Source organism: Dufourea novaeangliae, unplaced genomic scaffold (assembly GCF_001272555.1).
Source record: "Dufourea novaeangliae isolate 0120121106 unplaced genomic scaffold, ASM127255v1 scaffold11, whole genome shotgun sequence".
Classification (NCBI taxonomy): Eukaryota; Metazoa; Arthropoda; class Insecta; order Hymenoptera; family Halictidae; genus Dufourea; species Dufourea novaeangliae.
This window is the reverse complement of record NW_015373895.1, coordinates 2,141,055-2,167,480: the sequence shown is the minus strand read 5'-3', so window position 1 is coordinate 2,167,480 and position 26,426 is coordinate 2,141,055. Positions and strand designations below refer to the sequence as shown.

Here is a 26,426-nt window from a genome sequence, read left to right as displayed (position 1 = left end):
TTTTAAATTTTCATCGTGACAATTTTTGTATATCTGTTACAGCTTCCAAGACATACAGAAAGGTATACACAAAGGTATCCAAACATCCTCAAAACGGCAAAGTTAAAAAAAAATCACAAATTTCTGGTTACCAAAATTTCCTTTGCAAGCTACCTAGGTCATCTGAAGTTCTTTTTCTAATTGTGTATTCATACAACCCGAACATAAAATAAGTAAAGGTTGTCACTTACACAATGACACTAATAAAATAATAACGATGATCTAATAATTACTAAATAACAATTTTCACATACCTTGTTGGATTTTCTTCGTTGAATTCGGGCCAGATGGGGCTTGAAATCATCGAGCACGGCAAATAAAATCGTAAAAAAAAAAAGAAAAAAAAACCATAATAAGAACATCTCAAGCGAATCGAATTACGGTAAGAATTTATTTGCACTTACTTACGCACAGTTTTTACATAGTCGTCGATCGTAACAATGCTTCGTTCACGATGCGTACATCAACTTGTTAATTTAAAATTAACGAATCAAACTCATCGATCGGCTAATTCTGTATTATCTTCGCATAATTCATGATTAATTAAGTTTTTCGCGATTGAAGAGGGCGGCCCCCGAGCTCAAGTACAGCTGTTACATCGAGAAAAGCAACGATCGCGAGATGATCCAGAGGACGATCCGAGGAAATGAAAGGGCGAGAGTCCCATCGCGTCACCGGCCGGTCAGAAGGCCGATTAACGTCTGTTTCTCTTTCTCTTTCTTCCGCACCGACTCCAGATTTCGCTGCTTCCACGAGCTCTTGCGCAGCTTTATGGGACGCGAGCCCACGTAACGGCCTGAAACCAAAAATTCCTTCGATTACATCTACAGACTCGTCTCGATTATTGTCCCAAACTCGGGTCCATGCCGGGACAATAATCAAATAAGGAGAAATGCTTCAGACCCTCATAAATTCGTTTTTTTTTCCTCGGCAACAAAAGCGGAGGGGCAACAAAGTAGGTCTTCCCCCTCCAGTGGTGGGGATAACGCTTGGACAATAATCGTGGAGAGCAAGCCAGACAATAATCGGGAGGACTCTGTATTTCGGAACGATCCCGATGAAATCTTCTGTTATGACGTTTGTTCTTTTTGTTCCATATGGTATACGGTGTTAACAACAGTTTCACAGGGTGGATTCCACATGCCAATTGAGAAAAAAATGAAGAATGAGGAAATTGCGTTCGAGGCTTTGTTTCCTAGTAATTATTGGATTGAGTCAATGATGAAATTGTTGTCAAAAATTCAGTTTCTAACACAGCTCTTATGGCACTCTTACGATTTCTCACTTTTTATCTTTTCTTTTCACAGAAACTAGAACTGTTGACAAAAAACTACGTACTGAAAGTATAAATTCTGGGATAGTTTACTTATGTTGTCTTTTAGTGAATTCTAATTGTCTAAATTATAATGCACCCTAATACATTTGTTTTCCTTTTACGTTTAAAAATAAATAATTGAATTTAGGAATATATTTCTCTGCAGACATTATAACAGACCACTTTCGGACGTGTTGTCCGAGTCTTGAAACTATTAACAGCGCATTCCGATAATCGAGGTTCTACTCCCTAAACTAGCAAGGAGAGGAGTCCAAATGTATATCTCAGATTTGGTTCAAACTCTTCTCACTTAAAGTATAGACTATGCACAAACAAAAGAAAATTAATTAAACAAAGAAATTAAAAAACAGAGAAAATTAATAATAAACATTTTAGAGGGGGCAAGATGAGACATAATTTGAAATTCTGAAGACAAGAGCGGTGTAGCCGAGTCGGTTAAAGCGAGTATCTCGCAATCCGGAGGTCGACGGTTGAACTCCCGCATACCTTTTTTTTTTTAAATTCTTACTTATATTCGAAACTTATATAAGTTAAATAGATTATTCAGAATAAATTATTCTGAACTAAAAAAATATTTAGCCTAAAAAGATTAACCAACTCGGCTACACCGCTCTTGTCTTCAGTATTTCAAATTATGTCTCATCTTGCCCTCTTTAAAATGTTTATTGTTAATTTTCGCAATAACGAAGGCTTATGTGGCGGAACCCTACTAGGGTTTTTTTGTGCATAGTCTATACTTTAAGTGAGAAGAGTTTGAACTAAATCTGAGACATACATTTGGAGTCCCTGTCCTTGTAAGCTCGAACATAAACGTACTCTTAGAAGCAGAGATTCGATATCCTGGGACCGATATGGGACGAAGTTTTGGCATATGTATAAACGCAATTCAAAAGATTATTTCTCGAATAAAGATGAAGGGGATGGAACGTCGGCCGAGTGGTTTTCATGAAAAACAAATTACGATGTCCCGCACCCTTTTCCCCTGTGTGAAAATCTTGACGAAGGGCTAATATTGCCCATCCGTGGATATTAAAAGGAAACTCATTTAGGGTGTATTGTTTTCTCCTGCGATCGATCGAAGGCGTTCGTTGCGAATACTTTATTGCTTGTTTCCTTTTGTTTTCGACTCGTTCGGGGATCAAACTGAGGTGACGCACAGTCCCATGAGTTGTGTACAAAAATCGAAAAATTGAATTTCGAAATATTTTACTTCGTTCGGATGGAATTGAAAGTAAACGCTAAAAGAAAATAATTGTAATACAGGATGTCTTAGGCCGAGGAGTACGGCCGGGCTGGAGGTGATTCTATAAGAAACAATAAGTCGAAAAAAAAAAAGAATAAAGTGTATAGCAGAATAAGGGGTCGAAAGTGTTCTTAGACCGATTTAGTCTTGTAATATACCATTCGATAGCTTGTCAAGAAAAAACAGTCTGTGCCAAGTTTCAACCATCTATCTCCATCAGAAGAGTAGTAATAGGGAAAAATTCGGATAATCAGTTTTTCCTCTGTTTTCTCTGTTTAATGATGCGCAAAAATTCTGTAACAAATCTGATAGATAGTATTTATCGGGACGCGTGTTGGAGCTTTGTTTGCGATTTTTTAGTCGAGTATCCTAGTTGCGAAACATCAAAGACGCTAAATAAAATAATGAAAAATATTTGTTTGTTATTGCAGTTTTAACGGTTAGTTCATAACATATATATGTTTATAATACACAAACACTGTAAATATTCACCCTTAATTTAAGAGGAAATCTTAATAAATACTTAGCATTCGATATACCTACATAGTGGTAAATATATTTTTGCATATATCTCGATAAAGTTGTTCAAAATGATGACCTTGACAACATATTTCAAGGTCATTGAAATCGGAGGTGGCTCGCCTATTCTGTATAATTATCAAAAAGTATATTCTTTCCCTCCAAAAAAGTAAAAATATTTCTTTCCTCTTCCCTAGTATTCATCTTTCGAAACCATTCAAATTGAACTTCTAACATTTCTGATTACAAAAAAAAGTAGATATTTCAGTGATCTCTATCAGTTGGTACACTCTGCATCCTACTGAATGGAATAATGGAAGACCAACGGTGCCTTGAGACGAAGAACGATTTCGAAACAATATAACGGTAACGAACGTGTAAATGTAAAATTAAATTTGATTATCCCTAAATACCAGCAATTCAGTCATAGATGTAATTCGCAGACTAGCCACAAATGGCTGCAAGATTAATTTCCAAGTGAAATAGGCGGCCTGCGAAACGTTCACATAAAAGAATGCATATCTGGGAAGAAATCGTCGACCGTCCAGTCGAATAAAAGCAATTGTAAATGTTTGCGGTTCCATTATCACGCCTGCGGTGGGTGTATTTTTGCAGACCAAATATCGCTTGAATGAACCATATGTTTAATAAAAAAAGGAACAGAAGAAAATACTGGGTCGTTGGATATGAAATGTCGACATTATACAGGGTGTTACAAAAATGTTGGATGACCCGCAAATGCAAGACTCGTGAGCTGATTTGAAACAAGTTTTTCCTTAGCAAAACAGTTATCCGAGGCTTTGTTAACGAGATATGAACGACAAACCCCGACCAATGACAGCGCGTAGCCAACGTTACCGCGGGAACTCGGTCGGCAGAATCGCGCTCTGATTGGTCGGGGTTTTTCGTTAATATCTCGTTAACAAAGCGTCGGATAACTTTTTTGCTAATTAAAAGCTTGTTTTAAATCACCTCACGAGTCTTCCATTTCTTCCGGGTCCTTCAACATTATAAGTTAAAATTTTTAACATATACACCTAAACTTAACTTTACTAGCCAAAACATGAGTCCAGTTTGCAAGTTTGATTACTAGAACTTAATTCTGGGTTTTGTTGGTAGAGCACATGCCAATTTAGTTGGCTGATAAAATTCAAGTCTGAGATTTAATCCCTTTTCTATAATTTCTCAAATATCCCGATTTCCGTGACTTATGCAAACTTTAGGGCCAATTATCTTTGGTGGGAGAGGAGATAAAATTCTGAAATTTGGCCAGTTACTTGTACTATAGGCGTATATTACACAGAAAAAATTTCGAGATTAAGATTCACCTGGAAACTGAGACACAGTGACCAGAAGTGTTGCCCGATGGATCTCGCTCAAAAGAGCGATTTTTCGCAGAATTCATCATTCATGAATTCAGAATTCATCATGCACTGAGAGGTTAATTCGTTCAAAGAAAAATTTCGCCCGCGTTTACATTTTAATTATAGACTGGAATAATACGATAACTTTTTTCCCTCGATTAAAGAGGAAAAATTTCCGTTCACTTCTTCGGCGAACGATTCTAAGACAAATTCTCCACTGTTTTTCCACCTTTTTCCCGCATTTTCTCTGAAACAGTACAATGAATTGTTAAATCCATTCTGATCTATTGTAACCGCTTGTATTTGGACCACGTATTTATAAATCAAATACAGTAGAACTTCCCTTGAACCGAATTTCAATTATTCAAGTACTCCACTACGCGAGTAGTTCTAGTCTACTCTCTTCTTCCTGAAAAACGTGAGTAATTATATAATTCTTTGTTTCTGTTATTAATATTTGTATTTTTTATCATTTTAGCTGTTTTTAGCATATTATTTGATATATTTAAAAGTTACTATCGTTTGGAACTAAATTTAACTAAACGGCACCTATATGGGTGATTATTTATTTTAATTTTCAATTGTATTTATAACGACTTTTCCTTCGTCCAGAGAACAGGTAACGAATACACCGCGTCCGAAACGCTACAAATAGGGATGAATCAATGCAAGTAAATACGAGTACATTACTTGATACTTTTGTTTAGATACCGAGTACTTTTGGTATCAATACGTACGGTTGCGATACCAAGTAGGTATCGAAAAAAAGTACTCGTATCGAATGAAGTATCGACCCATCAACGCTTGATATTGTAGTTACTTTCAACGCAAGAGAATGTTGTTTATATTAATAATTATGCAATGTGTATTTAAATATTTTCAATATTATAATAATGTAGGTATATATGGTTAGGTGTGAGCTTCCAAAAATGGCATTTTCAAATATAGAACAAGTTTTCTTGCATTGTTTCCTGCAGCATTTCCATCTACCATCTATGCTATGTTTGACATAACCTTGTTCAATATGAATGCTATCCACCCAATGAAATATTTTACTACTTAAATTTAGCAAATTTAATTCACTTGTGAAGTCAAAGACTGCGTTATTCGTCTCAGTTTCTGTTAAATATTTCATTTAATTTTATCATTAATAAATGAATTATTTATGCTACTGATGTTTTTACAAAAATAAGGGACTTTCCCATTTTTTTTAACTACCACATTATTGTCTTGTTATATATTCTAGAATCTAGAAAGATGGATTGGTTTGGTTTGTCTAGATATTTTTGGGATCGCCCTGCGTCGCAGAGTTTATGCCCCAAGTTAAATATTTTTTGAATATCTCTGAAACTAAGTACCTATGCTTGTACAAATAATACCTGATAACTGGTACTTACATACATATTTATTTATTATGTATATCATATATTACGTATACTGTACCTATATACTTTATACATATTTTTCTTTATATGTTTTGTATTAAATATTTAATTAAATATATAAAGTATTGTATTGTATTTTATTTTCTCTCAAGGTATAAAGAACTTTTGTGTTGGGTATCAAGGTTAGGAAAATATAATTCGATACAAGTATGTATCGCTAGCTTCGTACGATACTAGCAATGAGTAAAATAATTTTACTTTGTTTCTTGAAAATTGGTCTGTGCGTAATATCAAGGTGAAGATTCAATACCAGCAAAGATTTTCGTAAGACCACGGAGTGTACGTGACAATATTTAACAAAATGACCGATTCTGTAATCGCCTATTCTGTCCGTGATTCAGTATTGAAGTCATCATAAGTGTTCATCAGTTTTGAGAAGTTATCATCAATCAACTTAATATTACGCACAGACCATTTTCAAGAAACAAAGTGAAATTATTCATTAATTATTAGGTTTACGGCTAATAAATGTTAGTACCCTTTTACTCATTTAAAAAAACCAAGTTGACCTCCAAATCTCCGAAACGCCTCCACTTACAATAAAAATGTATGCATTACATAACGTATCCCTGCAAACCATACAACTTATCTATACAAAAATTTGTCATACAATGCATACTTTAGAAGTTATTCAGAGTGAACAAGTTGCGTGGACCACCCAGTATACTCACACCACAGAACTTTCTAAAGTGATCCGAAACGTTCTACAGTTTTCTCAAAGAAAACTCGCAATACTTTAATCCCTTACTTACAATAATTAATAATTGTAAAACTAATCTAATTAATTATAAGTTGAAAATGATCTACTATTCAAAAAACTACTTTTAAAACTACTATTTGAAAGCAATAAATAAATAAAATAAAAATCAAACAATCATTTGACAAAACTATTAGAGCAAAGCCACGGATCAGGTGTGTAGCTTTAGTCAGAGAGATCGCAAGGTTCCACCTGGCTCTCAACGGGTGACGTCGAGACTAGCAGGTACCTCAAACAATCATTCGTATATCCGTTCAAAGCGTCATCATTTCCGGTGGCTCTACTTCTCGCGGCAGAATAAAGGATCAACTGATAAACAAGCAGTTTTGTCGGGAATTGGTGTAAGTCCATTTTGTTACGAGTCTAACGAGACTAACAAGACATTTAAGAGTTTGTATTTCAATCGATTCGAAATCACTGATACAGTGAACTCTAACTACAGTGAGAGTCTAAAACCTAAAATTGAGTATTGGCAATGGAAAATTTTGAAACGCCATTGAATTATACGGAATACTCCTCCAAAAGTGGCAGAACATTCCTCCTACTACAATACAGAAACTTTTGAAGTCTATGTCTAAAAGGATGCAAGCAGTCATTGATTCTAAAAGTTGTTCTACAAAATATTAAGTTATTTCGTCGTTCTGCATCCATAAATTTGTCAATTTTCCTTCATCTTATAATTTCTGTAATATTTGACACTTGTCCGAATACTTCTGTCAATTAAATTTTTGTTTATTATTTCGAAATATATTTTTCTTGTTAAAATTCGTTAAATTTATTGCTATAAATTATTCATTACCCTTTTCTCTATGAACCAATCAATTAGTTTAATGTTAATACATTGTATTATTCACAAATATTAAACAAATTTATTTGTCCGAATACATTTGTCAGATACTGTAGATGCATATATTTATATTAATTTTCAAATGCACTAAAAAACCTTTTTACAGAGCTGCAATGTCAACACAAGCTTTGCTGTTGCACTTATACATGTACACAACAATGCATTTTGTTTTTGGTTTCTTTTGGTGGAAACCGAACCTCCGATATATTTTCCCTTTTTTTAAATTAAATATTTAGCATATCTATTTAGGATATTAAAACAAAGAAATTGTACTTCGAACGGCCAAAAACGGCACTGACTCCGTATGGGACAGCTGACCCGATTTGGCTGCTTTTAATTTTTGTCACCAGATCACGTAGCGTAAATGAACAGATCCCAACAACCACTGCTATTTTTTTGCGACATTCTCTTTCCTGAAAATTGATATCTAAGGTATTCTGTAGCAAAGAGATTCTTTTAATATACCACAATTACAGTTTCTTTATTTATTTCTTTATGTCAGAATTATAAAATTTTATTTAGGACTATATGCATTTATATAGGACTCTGTGAAATGTAATAAAAGACAAAACTTTCATCGGATCCAATAATTTTTCTATTTTATTTTGAGCCCAACATGATACTTCGGAGGGAAAATAAATTTCTACATTTGCTCCTAACTTTATAAATTACGTTAGAAAATGTTATTTCGCATAAAAATCATTTTTCTGAGCTCGTGAAAATCTTCAATTCTTCAAATCTTATTTCCTCGATGCAGACATCGCGTTAGTACTTGGATCGAATTTTGGATTGAATTTTATTCGAATAATACACAGTGAAAAGCAGCAGTATCTAAGGGTGTCGTTCCGAGCTTTAAACAGTTAATGAGATTAAATTATTGTTCGACAAATGTCGATTCATTCATGAAGAAGTATTATTTTATTATAAAAATTTAAATTTCCACGTTTAAACAATTAAAAATAATAAAATCCTTTTTTTTTATCTTTTATTCGTTATTCGAAACTTTTTATCTAGATAATTAGTTTGCCCATCTCTGCCACGACCCGAACCGTCGAACCGGTTTGCAGGTTCCGTGTGCTCGAACTACTTGTTGCGTCTGACCGAATTCTCGACGCGCCACTTGTAGATTCGCCGTCCGGGTAGAGTAAAGTAGCCGAATATGAGAGCCATTTTTTTAAACACGCATAATTCTCGATTAAAAATAGTTTTACTGAAATACGATACACGTTTTAAATGTAAGATGTGTACACTTTTACAACATATTAGAAATTATAACAAAACAGATAGAGTTCCATCATAATAAAATAAAAATGAAAAGTATGTAAAAACATGAATTCAAAAACTGGACGCCTAATATAATATCCAGGTTTCATCTTGTCAAAACTTATTTTTTTTCTGTCTTTTTTCACACATTGGGCATATCAAATTACTTGCGTCTGCACTGTAGTCTTCATGGGCCCACTGGTAACACTTGATATACTGAACCCATTGTTTACCATGTATATCTGAAGAATAAACTCCTGTACAAAACAAGCATTCTACATCATAATTTTCTTCGTCATCACTTTCATCGTTCAGAACAATGTCTTCTTCACACTCATCGGTTGAACTATCACTTTTCATGCGTTTCCTTGTAGTGCATTTTTTGAAATTGTTTGCGGCGTTCAAGGCTTGTATCTCTTCTGGTTTTCGAGATAGTATTTCTGGGTCGAAACTTTGGGGAGTGGTTTCACCCCCTTAAAGTGAATGTTAGCCGATAAAAGAAAATACGTGTCCTTTATTTTTGCTTGCTTAACAAACGTACGAAGTTTCATTGAAATCGGCGTCTCCGGGTTGGGAAACCTCCCTTATTAGATAAATTGCAGTAATTTTAAATTTTTCTTGTGAACAACGCACAGAGCACTGATATTCACATGGCACTTCATGAAGAACTATTGTAGAACGACATTACGATATAGCACCACTAATAGCCACGGGCTGCCAGGAATCATTTTACCCCGAGGGATCGTTTTAGACACCTTTCCCCTATTTGTATGAAAGAATTTTTATTTATCTCCTTTACCATTCCGTACCTACTCCTTATTTTTGCACAACAAAACAACTCTTCCCCGCTGATGTTACCGCTTATGATTGCGGCCTGTGTAGATTTTTTTTCTCTTTTTCACGGAAAAGCAAAAACATACTTGCGAGTTGTAAACAACAAGGCACACCGGTGTTCACGAAACGGCCATCGATGGTATGGTTTCTCCTTCGTGTCCTTCAATTATTTTGAGCAGTGTACATTCTACCAACGCAGTCGGCCGAGTGTTTGCTTGTCTATCAGCTGATTGAGGAATCGATCATTCGAGCTGGCAATTAGCATGAAGAAGTGCGGACAGTGACGAAAAGACGGTGTCGATAACGGAGATGGGTGAAAGAGTAATATTGTATAAAAAGTGATCGAATATAGGGTAGACCGAGGCGAATCGGAGCATTTTCTGTTTGATAGTAAAATAAACAGCACCGAAATACAGCCCCGACCACGGCAATGTAGTTAAAGTTCACTATACTTCCCGTAACACAGGTAGATATTTTCTCTTAATTACACTTAAGTACAAATATCTGCAAGAGTAAAAACTTAGGAACGTCATCTATTGTATAATATTTGTATGGGTTATTCCATACCAAGCGGATCACTATTGTACACGATGTCTGGGATTTTGCTCAAATTGAAATATATTATACTTAATGTTGTATAAAGCTCGAGCTTTGAAGCTACAAAGCGTAGCCTTAAAGACTGAGTCTTTTAGGCTAAAATCATATGAAGCTCGAGGCTTTTATGTTTAACACGTTTACTGCCGAGCGTGTTTCCGCTGTTTTGTCTTCAACGCCAAAGAGTGATTTCCCAATAGAATCATATAATAATATATTACACAATATGATTATATGTATTGTGCAAACTTATCATGCGTAATACATTAATCTTGCTGCCGGTCATCTATGACCCCCACGGCGTAAGAGTATGTTTTCAGTCAATAATACTATATTTTGAACATTACAGACCAATTTTTAGCAATGTTTTATTTCGTCTATCATTCAATGGTTATTTTGTTTCATTTTTCATTTCCCTTTTTTGGTTTTGCTGTGTCAAAATTCGTACAATGACTTGAATCAATTATTTCATTAAAATTACCCGTACAATAAATAATATGATACCGGAAAAAGAAAGTTCTACAAAAAATGTCAACATGTTGTTAAGATTGTGATGATAATCTTCCCTTCGCTTCACTCTATTTTAGTACATTAGAGTGTTATATGATTATTTGAATTTGCAATACAAAAAATAAAAATTTTGAGATGTTCATGTTTGCACTTATTGTTTTCAACTACTATTCTAAAAAATTCATTTCTGCAAATGAAGCATCGGTGTCATTTAATAGTTCTTTTAGTGGAATCTTTGATAATGAACACGAGGCAACAATGACAATTCAAATAAAAAAAATTAAGCTTATCCTATTAGTGTATACGAATTCATAGAAAAAAGTTTAACATCGATATACCTCATAGTTTTTTCTAAAAAAATTCCTAAATTTCGCCTCATTTTTTACTCGTCACAGTAGGGAGATCCCTCAAAGGGTGTACGAATACTTTTGTCCTCCACTGTCTCTATATGTATACGCTTTTTGTAGTCAAAGGGTTAATCAAACCTAAATAGGACCTCATATTCGGTGTCGTTACGCTACACGATCATTGTCAGTGGGTTAAAAACCGACTCCCCACCCTCCTCCCAATTCGGCAACAAGAATGCTCCGTGTAGGGGCAGGGGGGGGGGCGTCCTCGTGGTATCCCGTACTGAAATACGACCGCGTTCGGTGACAATATGTTTATTTTGTAATCGAGCGTGTCCCTCGGCGTGCAATAAATATATCGACGGAAATATGCCCGGAATCCGTACTGGGGGCGAGAACGCGTGGTCAACGAGCAAGCACGCGATGAGATGACGGAGGAGAGAGCATTCCGTGTGACGCTGATTCATCGGGATCGCTTCTGTCCCGCGAACAAAACGTGTAGGCTCGACATCCGCGAATGGGAAACAATTCGGGAGCAAGAAATTCCGACGTCGACCATCACGAGGCCACCGAACGGGGGGACGTCGACGATGGACACGATGTCGACGCGGTGATCGCGGAGATGACGAGGAACGGGCGCTCGATCGGCCCTCGCGACGCCGAGCACATGACGGGAGGACGCACGATTGGCTGTCTGCTCGTCCCGTTGGAGAGGGGTCCGCGCGCGGGGAAGGGGGGGGGAGCAACCGACCAGTTGGGGTAGGGGTTGCTGAATGAGTAGCGGGACGTACGACGTCGCGACGCACTCCGTCGCAGCCACCCCCGACGGGCGAACGGATGTCCGAGCGCTCCGCCGCGAGGATTACAGAACAGCCCGTAGCTGAACGCGGTTCATCCGGACACGGGAGAGAGCCGACGACGAGTAACGAAGCGACGAATAGCGAATACGCAGAGAAAAAAAAAAAGAAACAAGGAACACCACAACGAACAGACGGTCGTGTGACCTTTCGACGGTGAGTGTTTACGAGCCCATTGATCCACGCTGAAAGGGGTATCCCCGTTTCGAAATTCGCCGTCAGTCTAGACCAGAGTTGGGGACAATTTTATTCGAATAATAGATAGGAAAAAGTTGCAGTATTTAAGGGCATTATTCCAAACTTTAAAGAGTTAATTGAGGTTAAATAATTGTTTGCCAAATGTCGACTCGGTCAAAATGAAGTATTATTTTATTATAATAATTGGAATTTCCTCGTTTATACGATTAAAAATGACGAAGTACTTTTTTGTCTTTTATTCGTTATTCGAAACTCTTTATCTATATAGTTAATGAAGTTTCCCGTCTTTGGTCTAGACCCCTTTCATGCGATGCCCCTCTTCATAAAAGGGAGTTGGAATATCAGTGGGTGGAAATTTCTTTTTTTCTTCTTTTAAAGAATAATTGTTAAAAAATTTCTTTGTTAACCTTTTAGCTAGTACGCCGCTATAGTGGCTTCTTGTTAGGTCATTTCTTGGAATGATACGCCACTATAATGGTTTTTCTGTAAGTGACACTTTTAAACGATACGCCACTATAGTGACTTACCTGTTTATCTCACGTTGTAAATCGTGTACATTATTTATTTGTAAACATGACTAAATGCATGGTGGAAAGAATCATACACCGTTTACGGTACTAACGTCGTTTACGTGCACTCCGTGGCAAAGCTAGCCATACAGCAGTACTACCGTAGCTAAAAGGTTAAAAAATTGTGATTTTGTTTATGGAAAGATAAAGAGAAAAGATCAAATTAAATTAATCTTAACCATTTAACCCGCTAACTGCATTTGTTTACTACAATAGACGCCTACTTCATCGCTTTAGTGACAATATCTAAAACCTTTTTTTGCCGATCGGCAGTACTAAACTTCTTTAACCCTCATTCGCCCTTTGTGTCAATTTGACACAGTTTTGTCTTACGAAATGACATTATTCTCTCATGTGTACGTAAATTTAGCCGAGGCTTCGTGATTTTTATTTTAAGAATTTGTAAATTTAATTACTTATCGATTCATTGTATTAATTTTTACCACTGGGTCAATTTGACACCGAAGGACAAATTAAGTTGAGAAAATTAGGGACTGATGAGGGTTAAACGATATCCAAACATTAGATAAACGGTATTACTCTGACTACTACTTCGTTATTTATCGTGTGCGAACACATTGTTTATAAACAAGAAATGTTTTTAATAGTTTTAAAATGCCTGCTTATTGGTTTTACATTTTATGAAAAAAAAAATGTTTGTGCCAGATACCAAAAAGATGCAGTGAGTGGGTTAAGAGGGAAAAGAATATTCGCGCTGTCGAGTATTTGACTAGAACCAGCTGCAAAACAAAATTCCCATTTTCCAACTTAATTGAAAACAAGAAAAGTGTTTTCTTTATTATAATATTATTAAAATTAATCGAATCTCTTCCCACTTAAGGGGCTAACACTAGAACACAGACAATTAACGCATACCCATTTCCATCGGATCGACAAAAGTGACAGTTTTACAAAACTAGGGAAATTACTGCCACTTCATTTATTTTACTTAATAGAACCGTAATGTATAAAGAATTGGGTAGAAAAAATTTTATTATTAAATTGGGATTCTGATTTATATAAAAACAAAGAAATACATACAATCGTGTGTATCTGGTATTTAAAAATTAATGTCGAATAAATGAAAGTGCTATTTGAGCGTTAAAAGCGCGACTACGTAAGTAAGAAGTCATTGCGAAATTATATTAGAGAGGGAGTTGTAATTTTGATATTCAACCTATATTGTACAAAATAAATTGTTAAAGTATATAAGAATTAGTTTAATTTTTGAAGTGGCAGTTATGGGGACACTGGGATTGCTCGCAGATTTTAATTAATTATCAATTAATTCTTCGTATTTAATGTATAAAACTATTTTTTTTTAATGAAAGGAATGTTAAATAATATTATGTTTGAAACTGAAACGATTTTTAGGTTAAAGGGCACGTAAAATGATTCAAATAAGTTATGCTACAATCTGAAGGTGGCAGTAATTAGGACATCCACCCTATACAGATTTATAAATTACCTATTAAATTTCTTTATTCGTGTATTCTAATAAACGTTGCAAAAAATCTCGTAAAATATGCTACTGTAACATTTTAATCATTTTTATTAGAGTTTACAAACCCGTCATTCTGACTGCTTTGGTAGATCTCTAATGTTCACCTAGTAGCATTTATGGTTGGCCAACGGTATCCAACAGTTGGGAGTTAGTTGGGATATAGTTAGTGTTTTTGCCTACAAATTCCCAAAATAGGGCCTACGACAAAAGAGTTATGACAATTTGCCAACGAATATCCAATGTTGGACCTACAATTATTATAGTTGGTTAATCAACAAGAAATTTACAATGATAATACAACATTGGCCCACCTAAAGTCTGCCAACATTTAAATATAGTCTTCAAGACGTCAGAAACGTTGCTACAACCAAAAACTTGTTATTACATTTAAAATTGATTTTTTTGTTTTCTTATTTATGAATATACTCATAATTCGTTACTGTCGCGCAACACGTTTGACACTTCAGATTTTGTGAAAATAGAGTCAGGGGACAGAAGATTGGAAATAACTTATAATAATTATTTGTAATAATTAGCTACATGTATAAATTGTACATAATAAATTGTAAAGGTAAATTTGCTGGTAAAACACTTGTTTACCCGTTTAATATATATATACGATTTATACATGTATATAATTATTATAAATATTATTTCCAGTGTTAAACTCCTTCAAATATTTGTAAAGGATTTTATGGAAGTGTAGTATAGCCAACTGTCTTTCTATTGTTGGTTTATTGCAGATACTCAACAATTGGCCCTACAGAAAGAAACCTCCAGTTGGCCCTTCGTAGTATAGTGACGTGGGCCCTATGTTGAGTATGATTGTTGGCCCAGTTGCAAAAATGGGTGACAATTCTATCTGTTGGCCAATCAATAGTGCAGCAGAGGCCCTTGAAAATGCCAACAGTAATTAGTACTAGGGTTATTGCTAAAATAATTATTCGAGCTTCTGTGTACGTCTGTTCAGTTTTTCAAAACTGGCACAACGAAACAGAAAGGTGATCGGGATTTCGTTTATATGGGTTCCGCGGTGATTTGAATGCAACAGAACTACTCGAGGTGTGCTATGTAGTGCGCAGACTCCTATGACATTTCGATGACCGCGGTTGCTAATCCACATTCGGATATTAGAAGATGATTATATATTCCATGGGATAACAAGAATAATCAATTACCATCAGTAATTGACATCACTTTGGTGCTCACGAGTAATCGATTAGGGTAGACCGAGGTGAATCGGATCAGAACGGTTAATAATGATTAATAATTAATAACGGATATTGTGGTAAGTGTAGGGGGAGGGAAGAGGTAATACGAACGATCGAAATGCTCGTTTCTATCGCGATGTAACGAGCATAGACTGAATTCGTATTTGGATCTATGTAATTATTGAACTACTGATTTTTACGCGTTTAGTATCGTATATAGCTGGGGCTCCATATGGCGCTTTATACTTTTTATCAATTTTACCAATTTAATTTGAATGATTAACATTTTAAAGTACTACAAAATACTGAAATGGAAAAAAAATGTACCAATAAGTTGGAAAAAAACAAAAAAATTTGTTTCTTGTAAAAAAATTTTGTTTTAACTTTTAAGAAAAAAATTGGAAAGTTCGTCGAACAAATCAAAGGGAAACAAGTGACGTTGGCGCTCATAGTGGAGATGCGTAGGTAGAAGATACTACCAAACGTATTGAAACCTAAGTTTGCATACTATGATCTTAATTTTAATTTCCTTTAATCGTTGACAAATCTTTTTCCGTGCCATCACAATCTCCATGAAAAAATCTATAACCACCCAAATTTTTATAAAAATGTCATTTTTTATGACTAAATAAGAAGTGATCTTATTTAGATCATTTTAACGTTTCTTTTTCATTAGATTAATGAAGATTTATTATTTTTACAATCACTATTTCCAATTATATTAAAACGACTGTTATTTAAGAACAGAAAAGAAATGAATAAAATATTTCTTCCATATTTTCCTGTTATTATTTCTAATTTGAGACTCGGAGAAATGTCCGAACAATGATTTGAAATATAACTAGCCTGCGGACGTTTATCCTAATTTCCATTTTTATAGTCCATAAATAGTAGTGTATCCATAATAGTGTAGGTCCTATAACCGTGTACATTAATATTTCATCCATCACTAGCATTTAAAATCAATATGCATTTTTATTTCATGTGGCAACATATGTTTAAAAAGAAATAAAAAAAAATATAATTTAGTATTATATCACACAGTTCTATTTGGATATAAAAATATTTTTTTAACCTTTTGATAATCTGATAAGAAATTAACTACCACAGTAATAACTATAAAATTACTAAACGGTTAAAAACCTTCCTTTAACGCAACGGAAACGACATGTACAAAAATTTATCAGACTATTTATTTCATTAACTTTATTGCATCTCATTGGTGTAAAGCCTTTTATTCAACGCCTTACTATAAAAATTCATTTTTACCATCAAGTAAAAAATTATTATTCATGCCTTGTAAACAAAAAGTATTTAGTCTCGTTTACATTCTAATACATATACAGGGTGTAACAAAAATGTTGCAGGTCCCTGAAATGGGAGACTCGTGAGGTGATTTGAAACAAGTTTTTCCTTAGCAAAAATTTTATCTCGTTAACAAAACCTCGGATAATATTTTTGCTAAGGAAAAACTTGTTTCAAATCGCCTCACCAGTGTCCCATTTTAGGGACCTGGAACATTTTTGTTACAGCCTGTATAAATATACAATCAATTCTGTGGTTGCACGGATTTCTTTTGCATGATCTAAAAAAAAATTAAACTCTCTGTACCATTTATCTTGATATAACACGATTCGATAAACTTAACTATTGGAAAATCTTTGTTTAATTGTAACTCTAAGAAAAAATGTATCTATTTATTTTTCTAAGATATTGCTCTCAATTAAAAAGAAAAGTTTTTAATTGATTTATCGTAATGGTTTTACTGATTTTTATGGTCTGAAGGTTCACGGTTTCATTTTTTGCACGGATTTTACGGGAACGTAGCTACCGTGTAAGAACAGAATTAAGTGTATTAAAAAGCAGAAAAAGTATATACGTGATAACAAGAGATATATTTGAAAGTTTACTAGACGTGAGAATACCGAGAATAATTAACAGTTTATAAAATTGTTCAAGAAATGTCGTTCTATGCATCTTTTATATCCACTAGAAATGAGTGACACGCAAGTCAACGTGTTAATAAAGAAGTAAACGTGAGAAGAGTGTCGAATCTGCATCGATATAGGACCGCAGGGGGTTAAAACCCATCCCATATTATAAAATCTTCTTTCTTGAAGGAAGACTGATCCTACGCACGATCGAATTACCCTCATAAGGTATACTTTAAGGGTTAGTGAACTCTCTTCGTCTCGGATTAGTGTTACCCGAGTCACCCCACGCTATTTTTCCCCGCAATCGTTCACCCCCAGCCGGTACATCGTCATCACAAAGTGGTTAATAATACAATTCCGAGAACATTCGAAGAAAAAAATGTCCCGATGTCACTCCAATCGCTCAACGTTTACCGCCGTCAATCTCACGGCGGTGACAAAGTCTTTTCCTATCGCGGCCCCGTAGCCACAGTCACTAAAATCGGCAAGTGTACGAGTGTCGCGGTACTAAATTTAGCTGGAATGTTGTATAAATAGTCGTACCCATTGCAGAAATTTCACGAAAACGTAAACAACCCAGCCCCGCTGTCGTCGAATAGAGAATTTGCGAGCGGCCTAATAACAGCCATCGGGCGGACGCAATCTTACGCATTTGTTACTGGCACGGGCGGCCGCTTTCGATTGAATTTACGATCGCGGTTCAAGCCCGCGATGACAAGACCGCTGACTCGAAACCGTTCGTCGTGTTTTTTCAGAATCGAAGGAAGGGAAACCGACGGGCCGCTGTAGCAAAACCACGAAACGCGTTTCGAGAAAGAAACGCTCGACGAACACGCGATCAATAACGAACGAGAAGCCACACGAACGGAAAAGCTAACGAAAATGCTGTTCCCGGCTGCTGCTGTCCTCTTTGTCTCTGCACTGGCCATGTTATCGACTTTGTCCCTGGCCGTACCCTTGACGAGTCTGAAGAATAATTTGAATGGAAACACGATTGACACAGTGATACCTCCATGCTCCTCGAATGGGGGTTGCTGGGAATTGTTACCGGTAGAGGAAGTTCGTGAGAGCATCCCCACACAGGAAGACCTGTCGAAGTATATGTCCACCGAGAAAATACAGGGTGTAACAAAAATGTTGGAGGACCCGGAAATGGGAGACTCGTGAGGTGATTTGAAATAAGTGTTTCCTTAGCGAAAATGTTATCCGATGCTTTGTTTACGAGATATTAACGAAAACCCCCGACCAATCAGAACGCGAGTCCGCCGGCCGAATTTCCGCGGTAGCATTAAGCTGCGACTACACTGTAGATGGTGGTCCACGCCATTGTTTCAGGGCATAATTTCGTTATTAATGCATTTATGAAAAAATGCCAATGGAAAAAGATAAATGGCTCGAAGAGCACTACATCTGTAGACCCTTAGATTTTTTTTTAAGTGCAACAGTGACAAAAAAATTAGTAGTTCACCTAGAGATATTTTCAAAAAATGTCTTAATTGAAGAAGATGCTCAAACGCTTCATGACTATATAGTAAACGTAAACACCGTTTCGACATTATTGTCATAACAGATAATTTAAACAAAGTTATGAAAACAATAAAACAACGTTATCAGAAATGTTTACAATGTAATGGAGAAGCATTTTCTCAAGGCTTAATATTTCAAAACCATAATCCCAAAAGGATTTCGCCCGATTCGAAATAATAAGAAAGTTATTAGCCTTTAATTGAAGCGGTGTGCTGCAGCGCGCTGGTTCAAATCGAAATTTTAAACGCGTTTTTCTCAAAACGACATTTTTGTAAATGGCTGCCACGATATCTCAGAAACTATTTGACGGAGTGACTTGAAACTATGTAGGCATATTCAATAGGAGCAGACTCGAGCTCTGATTGGTCGGGGTTTTTCGTTAACATGTCGTTAACAAAGCCTCGGATAACATTTTTGCTAAGGAAAAACTTGTTTCAAGTCACCTCACGGGTCTTCCAACATTTTTGTTACACCCTGTATATCCTATCCTATAAGATACTGTGATAACCTGTTCTTGTTGGTTTTTAGAATTCACATACGACGAGAGGCAGTAAATATGGATCCTAACACAATTATAGAATCCTGGGACGACAATGCTCCTGTAATAGAGAAGAAAACTCAGTCGTCGTTGCACAACAGTAAACAGAGTGGTAACAGATTGCTCAAGAAGGATGTACTTATGTCACGTAGCTGGGGCGCTGGCGGGATGCCGTTTTCTGTTCTTTACATGAGTCCCCACGGTATTCGTGGAAAACAAGCAAGTAAGAACATATCCAAGGTCGTAGATAAGTAAAACAGTCGGTTACGCAGTATAAATATTAATTTGTAGTATTGTTTAAGGTACTGCCCAACAACAAGAAATATCAAAAACGAGTGCCACTTCTACATCCTCTGCAGCCCACCCTAATTATCGTATCGCACTGCGCAATGGAGCTTCCACTCAGCCAAGAAGACAGTACTCGATGATACCGCAGTTGTTTATATCTTATGGATGGGGCCCATTTGGCAAATGAAGAGAATTTACCGATCGAAATGTTACAATACAAATGAAATGATCTCAGAAGTTTGGCATGTAGAATTGTTCTTAGAAATTCTTAAATGTACCCCTATAAAGATCTATTTATGAAAAATTTCATTTAAATATAAACCCGCCTCAGACTTCTTCTCTCGTATGCAACTTGAGAATGTATACAGAAACAGAACGCAAGACAAATAAAAATAAAATTTCTTTTTTTCTCGACTCACCGTTCATTTCTTTCATCGCTTTGATGAAATCCTGTGGATCCTTGAAGGAAACAAATCCAAACCCCTTCGTTTTATTCGTTCTTTTGTCTCTGACGACTTTTGCCTTTTGAAAACTGGGATATTTGCCAAACACTCTAACTAACATCTCGTCCGTGACATCGTTCCCTAGGTCTCCGCAAAATATTCGGAAATCATCTACATATACAAACGAATTATTGTAAGTATGTGTAAGGCTAAATAAAATGTCTAATTAATATAAATGAAATTGAGTAATTACCGTCGTCCCACTCTAACAGAGAAGGATCTTCCCATATCTGTCCACCAGCCATACGAACAATTTTCTTGTTTTTCTTCCCCTTACCCTTTGGATGAGTCTCTTCCGCGCTGGCATTTGCCATAATAGAACTGGCCTTTCCTTGACTAATTGCTAATTCGGCCGCCGTGCTAACTCCTTTCACCTTTGGTTTCTTTTTCATCTCATCTTCTGGGATTTTTGTATTGATAATCTGTTCAATAATGTCTGGATGAATCATTGGTGCTGGCGTGGATTCATATGTTTTTGGAGTAGCGGTTAAACACGGGTCCACCATATTTGGTAAATACGGATTACTTATCTGTGCAGGTGATGAATATGTTGTAATAGAAGGAACCGTACCTGTAACAAATAATATTATTCTAGAAAATGCATCACAGTTGAATATAACTTCATAGAGTACGCAATTTTATAAGTATTCACCTTGTCTTGCTACTTGCTGTGGAATTAACATAGGAGGTGGTGGCGGTGGTGGTGGTGGTGGAGGTGGAGGAGGTGGAAACCCAATCATAGGTGGAAATGCTAATGACGCTGCTGCTGCAGCAACAACTGGTGTAGGTAATTCGTGTTGCTCCAATTGTCTAGCTACTTGATTATATGTATTTGCACCAATTACAGGTCTGACCATTGGAGTAACCAACTGACCACCAATTTCAGCCTCAAATCTACAAGATTGTTTAAACATCATTAGTTAAACCCATATTGCATTATAGATAAATATATAGACATGGTTACCTGTATACAAATTTGTACTCATTTACTTGCTTTCTAATAAATGAGCAATATATAACATAATATACAGGGTGTCTCAGCTAACTTGATCACACCAAATAATGACTTAAGTTTATGAAAATTTTGAGGCGTGGAACATAAATGGCATTAAAGGACAAATCTTATAAGGATGTGACCCTTGATGCTATTTAAGTTCCACACCTCAAAATTTGCATAAAGTGTACTGTTAAGTGATTATTTAAGGTGATCAAGTTAATTGAGACACCTCGTATAACTTATATTTTCAGTGGAACAAACATAGTGACTTTTGAAAAATCAGTCCTTCTTAAACAACTGCAAGTAGTGGACTTATAGACTCTGTTTATCCAAATCTTGATTCAACCTTCTACCTATATTGGTTCTTTGTTTGAGGTGCTCTGAATTGAGGGCAAGTACCCCAAAAGATAAACCCTGGACCATTCTTAACTTGTGACCTTGGATACCCATTTGACATAAAAGTATATATTTGCTTCTCACTTTGTGATGTTTTAGGAAGTTACTATATTCTTTCCACTGACAGTAAATGATGCTACAATTTCGGAAACGAAAATGTAATTCACATGGAATGATAACATAAAGATCTAGAAAGGTTAGAATATTTATAAAGCTTACAACTAACACAATACCTGTTCATTTCATCTTCCATTTGTCGAAGTTTGTCGTCCATCTTGCTACTTTGCTTTTATTGATGCGTTTAATATCCTAAATGTATGCTTATTAGCAAATAAAATACTTATTCCTCAGCTGTACGCCTGTAACTCGAATCCTCATACGTGATGCCAAACACTGATGCCGGAAGTGCCGGAACGTGGGATAACCGCGCGAGCGCTTACCCTCTCCATGCCTCCCGTGGGTATTTTATCCAAGCATATTCTACCTTCTCGGACAGGGAGTGCAACCTGCAACGTGCAACTTAGCACTCTCATTTCCTCTGTGATCACTGTGATCGCCGAATCACGATCACGGTCGTGATTTAACTTCATTCACGACCGTGATTGCAATCTTTTTATTTTGAGTGAATTTGCTCACTGCGACCGTAAGTTTTTGATCTTTAAACAGAAAAACGTATTCAATATGATTTTACGATGAATTACATTACTATTCGTGTTTGTAAAAACCAGTGGAAAAAACAAGAAATTCTAAAAGAATGATTTGCTAGGTAACATGTAGATTATAATTTATAATCATTAATTTATTCATTATTCTTCATTGTTTCTAAGTATTCTTTTACTTTATACGATATAATCACCGACTAGGTATAGAATAGACCTATCATCTAATGCTTTTTTTCTGTCTCACGTTCATAGGGCTACGTAACCCTGTTACCATTTTAGTGTCAATACCCGACGTTACCGATAAAGCATGAATTCTGGGTATTATTAGCACAAATGAAGTGTTATATATTCCATTCATATTGCGTGTATCTACATATATGATTTGACGGGAATAAAAATATCCGATGCTTCAGTTTAAGGTGAAGGGATAAATATGACAATCATGAAACATGAAACGGAAAAGTATATATTTTTTCACTTAACTACAAGACAATTTATTATAAATGCATCGTTAATGGACATTCTGTAAGGCTAAATAAAATGTCTAATTAATATAAATGAAATTGAGTAATTACCGTCGTCCCACTCTAACAGAGAAGGATCTTCCCATATCTGTCCACCAGCCATACGAACAATTTTCTTGTTTTTCTTCCCCTTACCCTTTGGATGAGTCTCTTCCGCGCTGGCATTTGCCATAATAGAACTGGCCTTTCCTTGACTAATTGCTAATTCGGCCGCCGTGCTAACTCCTTTCACCTTTGGTTTCTTTTTCATCTCATCTTCTGGGATTTTTGTATTGATAATCTGTTCAATAATGTCTGGATGAATCATTGGTGCTGGCGTGGATTCATATGTTTTTGGAGTAGCGGTTAAACACGGGTCCACCATATTTGGTAAATACGGATTACTTATCTGTGCAGGTGATGAATATGTTGTAATAGAAGGAACCGTACCTGTAACAAATAATATTATTCTAGAAAATGCATCACAGTTGAATATAACTTCATAGAGTACGCAATTTTATAAGTATTCACCTTGTCTTGCTACTTGCTGTGGAATTAACATAGGAGGTGGTGGCGGTGGTGGTGGTGGTGGAGGTGGAGGAGGTGGAAACCCAATCATAGGTGGAAATGCTAATGACGCTGCTGCTGCAGCAACAACTGGTGTAGGTAATTCGTGTTGCTCCAATTGTCTAGCTACTTGATTATATGTATTTGCACCAATTACAGGTCTGACCATTGGAGTAACCAACTGACCACCAATTTCAGCCTCAAATCTACAAGATTGTTTAAACATCATTAGTTAAACCCATATTGCATTATAGATAAATATATAGACATGGTTACCTGTATACAAATTTGTACTCATTTACTTGCTTTCTAATAAATGAGCAATATATAACATAATATACAGGGTGTCTCAGCTAACTTGATCACACCAAATAATGACTTAAGTTTATGAAAATTTTGAGGCGTGGAACATAAATGGCATTAAAGGACAAATCTTATAAGGATGTGACCCTTGATGCTATTTAAGTTCCACACCTCAAAATTTGCATAAAGTGTACTGTTAAGTGATTATTTAAGGTGATCAAGTTAATTGAGACACCTCGTATAACTTATATTTTCAGTGGAACAAACATAGTGACTTTTGAAAAATCAGTCCTTCTTAAACAACTGCAAGTAGTGGACTTATAGACTCTGTTTATCCAAATCTTGATTCAACCTTCTACCTATATTGGTTCTTTGTTTGAGGTGCTCTGAATTGAGGGCAAGTACCCCAAAAGATAAACCCTGGACCATTCTTAACTTGTGACCTTGGATACCCATTTGACATAAAAGTATATATTTGCTTCTCACTTTGTGATGTTTTAGGAAGTTACTATATTCTTTCCACTGACAGTAAATGATGCTACAATTTCGGAAACGAAAATGTAATTCACATGGAATGATAACATAAAGATCTAGAAAGGTTAGAATATTTATAAAGCTTACAACTAACACAATACCTGTTCATTTCATCTTCCATTTGTCGAAGTTTGTCGTCCATCTTGCTACTTTGCTTTTATTGATGCGTTTAATATCCTAAATGTATGCTTATTAGCAAATAAAATACTTATTCCTCAGCTGTACGCCTGTAACTCGAATCCTCATACGTGATGCCAAACACTGATGCCGGAAGTGCCGGAACGTGGGATAACCGCGCGAGCGCTTACCCTCTCCATGCCTCCCGTGGGTATTTTATCCAAGCATATTCTACCTTCTCGGACAGGGAGTGCAACCTGCAACGTGCAACTTAGCACTCTCATTTCCTCTGTGATCACTGTGATCGCCGAATCACGATCACGGTCGTGATTTAACTTCATTCACGACCGTGATTGCAATCTTTTTATTTTGAGTGAATTTGCTCACTGCGACCGTAAGTTTTTGATCTTTAAACAGAAAAACGTATTCAATATGATTTTACGATGAATTACATTACTATTCGTGTTTGTAAAAACCAGTGGAAAAAACAAGAAATTCTAAAAGAATGATTTGCTAGGTAACATGTAGATTATAATTTATAATCATTAATTTATTCATTATTCTTCATTGTTTCTAAGTATTCTTTTACTTTATACGATATAATCACCGACTAGGTATAGAATAGACCTATCATCTAATGCTTTTTTTCTGTCTCACGTTCATAGGGCTACGTAACCCTGTTACCATTTTAGTGTCAATACCCGACGTTACCGATAAAGCATGAATTCTGGGTATTATTAGCACAAATGAAGTGTTATATATTCCATTCATATTGCGTGTATCTACATATATGATTTGACGGGAATAAAAATATCCGATGCTTCAGTTTAAGGTGAAGGGATAAATATGACAATCATGAAACATGAAACGGAAAAGTATATATTTTTTCACTTAACTACAAGACAATTTATTATAAATGCATCGTTAATGGACATTCTATTAATGTTACTTTTTACATGTTCTTGTTTTATTCGTTTTTATATCTTGCCTTACATTTGTATATTTGTAACAGATAAATTCAGAATAGATGTAGTTTTATAAATAGTTTATCAAATCTACATGTAGGAGAATATATACACCGCTTTTATTAACATTTACATATTTATAATTTATATGGGAGTATGAATAGTTTTACTGCCTATTGTAAGAATCTTAATACGCACGAACAATTACTTTCTGGCAATTGGTAAATTTTTACGTATGAATTTACTTACACGTTATTTACTTACAAAAATTTTATTTATTGCGAGTAATTAAATAATGAACGTATGTTAATATTCAGCTACGTGTCTCTCAAATTAAGTGACATACAGAAGTTTTATTTTCTTGAAAATTAGTGTCAAAGAATACAGCAACTGGTCAGATTAGTTTCGTAAATAAATCGAAACCCTGTATCGACACATTGTTTTTTAGGCTATCAAATATCACACGGAGTCTTTTAGAAAGTAGTAAAATCTTTTACATAAAAATGCAATGAAATACTTTCAGGTACCCAGTTTAGGGCTATGAAATTAGAATGTTCAAGTAGAGAAAAAAGTAAAGAAGTTTCATATTTGCAATTAATTTGTGATACAGTAATAGAAATTTGTATCCTGTAAGAAAAATCGTATTTAACGATATGAAATGAATAATAAATAACGGTCTTAGGGATGTATACTGGAGAGCTAAATCTTTAAAAGGAACATGTCGCTTAAACAAATTAGTTAAAAATGATATTTATTTGGAGAATATGAACATACAAACACGAGAGCGGTAGAGCGAGCCGCGGTATCGGTGCTCTCCGTCGGTTCAACGCGCTAATGATGTTGCGTCACACAGTTTATTGACCTAGCCGTGTACGCCGTGTACCATTGCCGTACCTGGCTGTACCATCCGGTGTTTGGGTCGTTCAAGGAAGGTCGTTCAAGCCGGCAAAAACAGTTCAACACGAACCAACCTGCGTACGCCCAATACATAACGGCGTTAGCTTCCTCACTTTCTCGTGAGCCGTCGCGGAGGGTGGGCGCGCGTCTCATACTCGTCTTTTCTCTTGTTACTAACCCATTGTTTGTTGCAGGCATTCGACAACCATCAATTTATTTACTGTGCATATTGTTGTGTCCCCTCTCTTGTTACTAATC

The 26,426-nt window shown here is 35.8% G+C and overlaps 3 protein-coding genes across 3 annotated transcripts; 1 reads left to right on the top strand and 2 right to left on the bottom strand.

Annotated features, from left to right (window-relative positions):
* Positions 1-319: 319 nt before the first annotated feature.
* Positions 320-21,997, bottom strand: LOC107190510 (RNA-binding protein 42-like). The gene is made up of 6 exons (XM_015579323.1): positions 21,854-21,997; positions 20,880-21,121; positions 20,421-20,798; positions 20,144-20,338; positions 444-835; positions 320-332 (listed from the first exon to the last, which is right to left on the bottom strand). Exons 1-5 carry the CDS (start codon positions 21,892-21,894, stop codon positions 711-713), a joined length of 981 nt encoding a protein of 326 aa, XP_015434809.1. The 5' UTR covers positions 21,895-21,997; the 3' UTR covers positions 320-332; positions 444-710.
* Positions 11,839-20,100, top strand: LOC107190521. The gene is made up of 4 exons (XM_015579334.1): positions 11,839-12,111; positions 18,127-18,468; positions 19,427-19,659; positions 19,739-20,100. Exons 2-4 carry the CDS (start codon positions 18,254-18,256, stop codon positions 19,909-19,911), a joined length of 621 nt encoding a protein of 206 aa, XP_015434820.1. The 5' UTR covers positions 11,839-12,111; positions 18,127-18,253; the 3' UTR covers positions 19,912-20,100.
* An 816-nt stretch (positions 21,998-22,813) lies between the features above and the next one.
* On the bottom strand, positions 22,814-24,434 carry LOC107190010 (leucine-rich repeat extensin-like protein 3). The gene is made up of 3 exons (XM_015578728.1): positions 24,291-24,434; positions 23,317-23,558; positions 22,814-23,235 (listed from the first exon to the last, which is right to left on the bottom strand). The coding sequence occupies exons 1-3, from the start codon at positions 24,329-24,331 to the stop codon at positions 22,814-22,816; spliced, it is 705 nt and encodes a 234-aa protein (XP_015434214.1). The 5' UTR covers positions 24,332-24,434.
* Positions 24,435-26,426: the final 1,992 nt, after the last annotated feature.

Bases quoted from the DNA above. Each gene is read 5' to 3' on its own strand.
- LOC107190521 (XM_015579334.1), top strand. From the start codon at position 18,254: ATGCTGTTCCCGGCTGCTGCTGTCCTCTTTGTCTCTGCACTGGCCATG. The intron at 18,469-19,426 runs GTATATGTCCAC...GTTGGTTTTTAG, and splicing joins ACACAGGAAGACCTGTCGAA to AATTCACATACGACGAGAGG. The intron at 19,660-19,738 runs GTAAGAACATAT...GTATTGTTTAAG, and splicing joins TATTCGTGGAAAACAAGCAA to GTACTGCCCAACAACAAGAA.
- LOC107190510 (XM_015579323.1), bottom strand. From the start codon at position 21,894: ATGGACGACAAACTTCGACAAATGGAAGATGAAATGAACAG. The intron at 21,122-21,853 runs GTATTGTGTTAG...ACAATCTTGTAG, and splicing joins ATGGAAGATGAAATGAACAG to ATTTGAGGCTGAAATTGGTG. The intron at 20,339-20,420 runs GTAATTACTCAA...TTGTATATGTAG, and splicing joins TCTGTTAGAGTGGGACGACG to ATGATTTCCGAATATTTTGC.
- LOC107190010 (XM_015578728.1), bottom strand. From the start codon at position 24,331: ATGGACGACAAACTTCGACAAATGGAAGATGAAATGAACAG. The intron at 23,559-24,290 runs GTATTGTGTTAG...ACAATCTTGTAG, and splicing joins ATGGAAGATGAAATGAACAG to ATTTGAGGCTGAAATTGGTG. The intron at 23,236-23,316 runs GTGAATACTTAT...TATTTGTTACAG, and splicing joins ACAGCAAGTAGCAAGACAAG to GTACGGTTCCTTCTATTACA.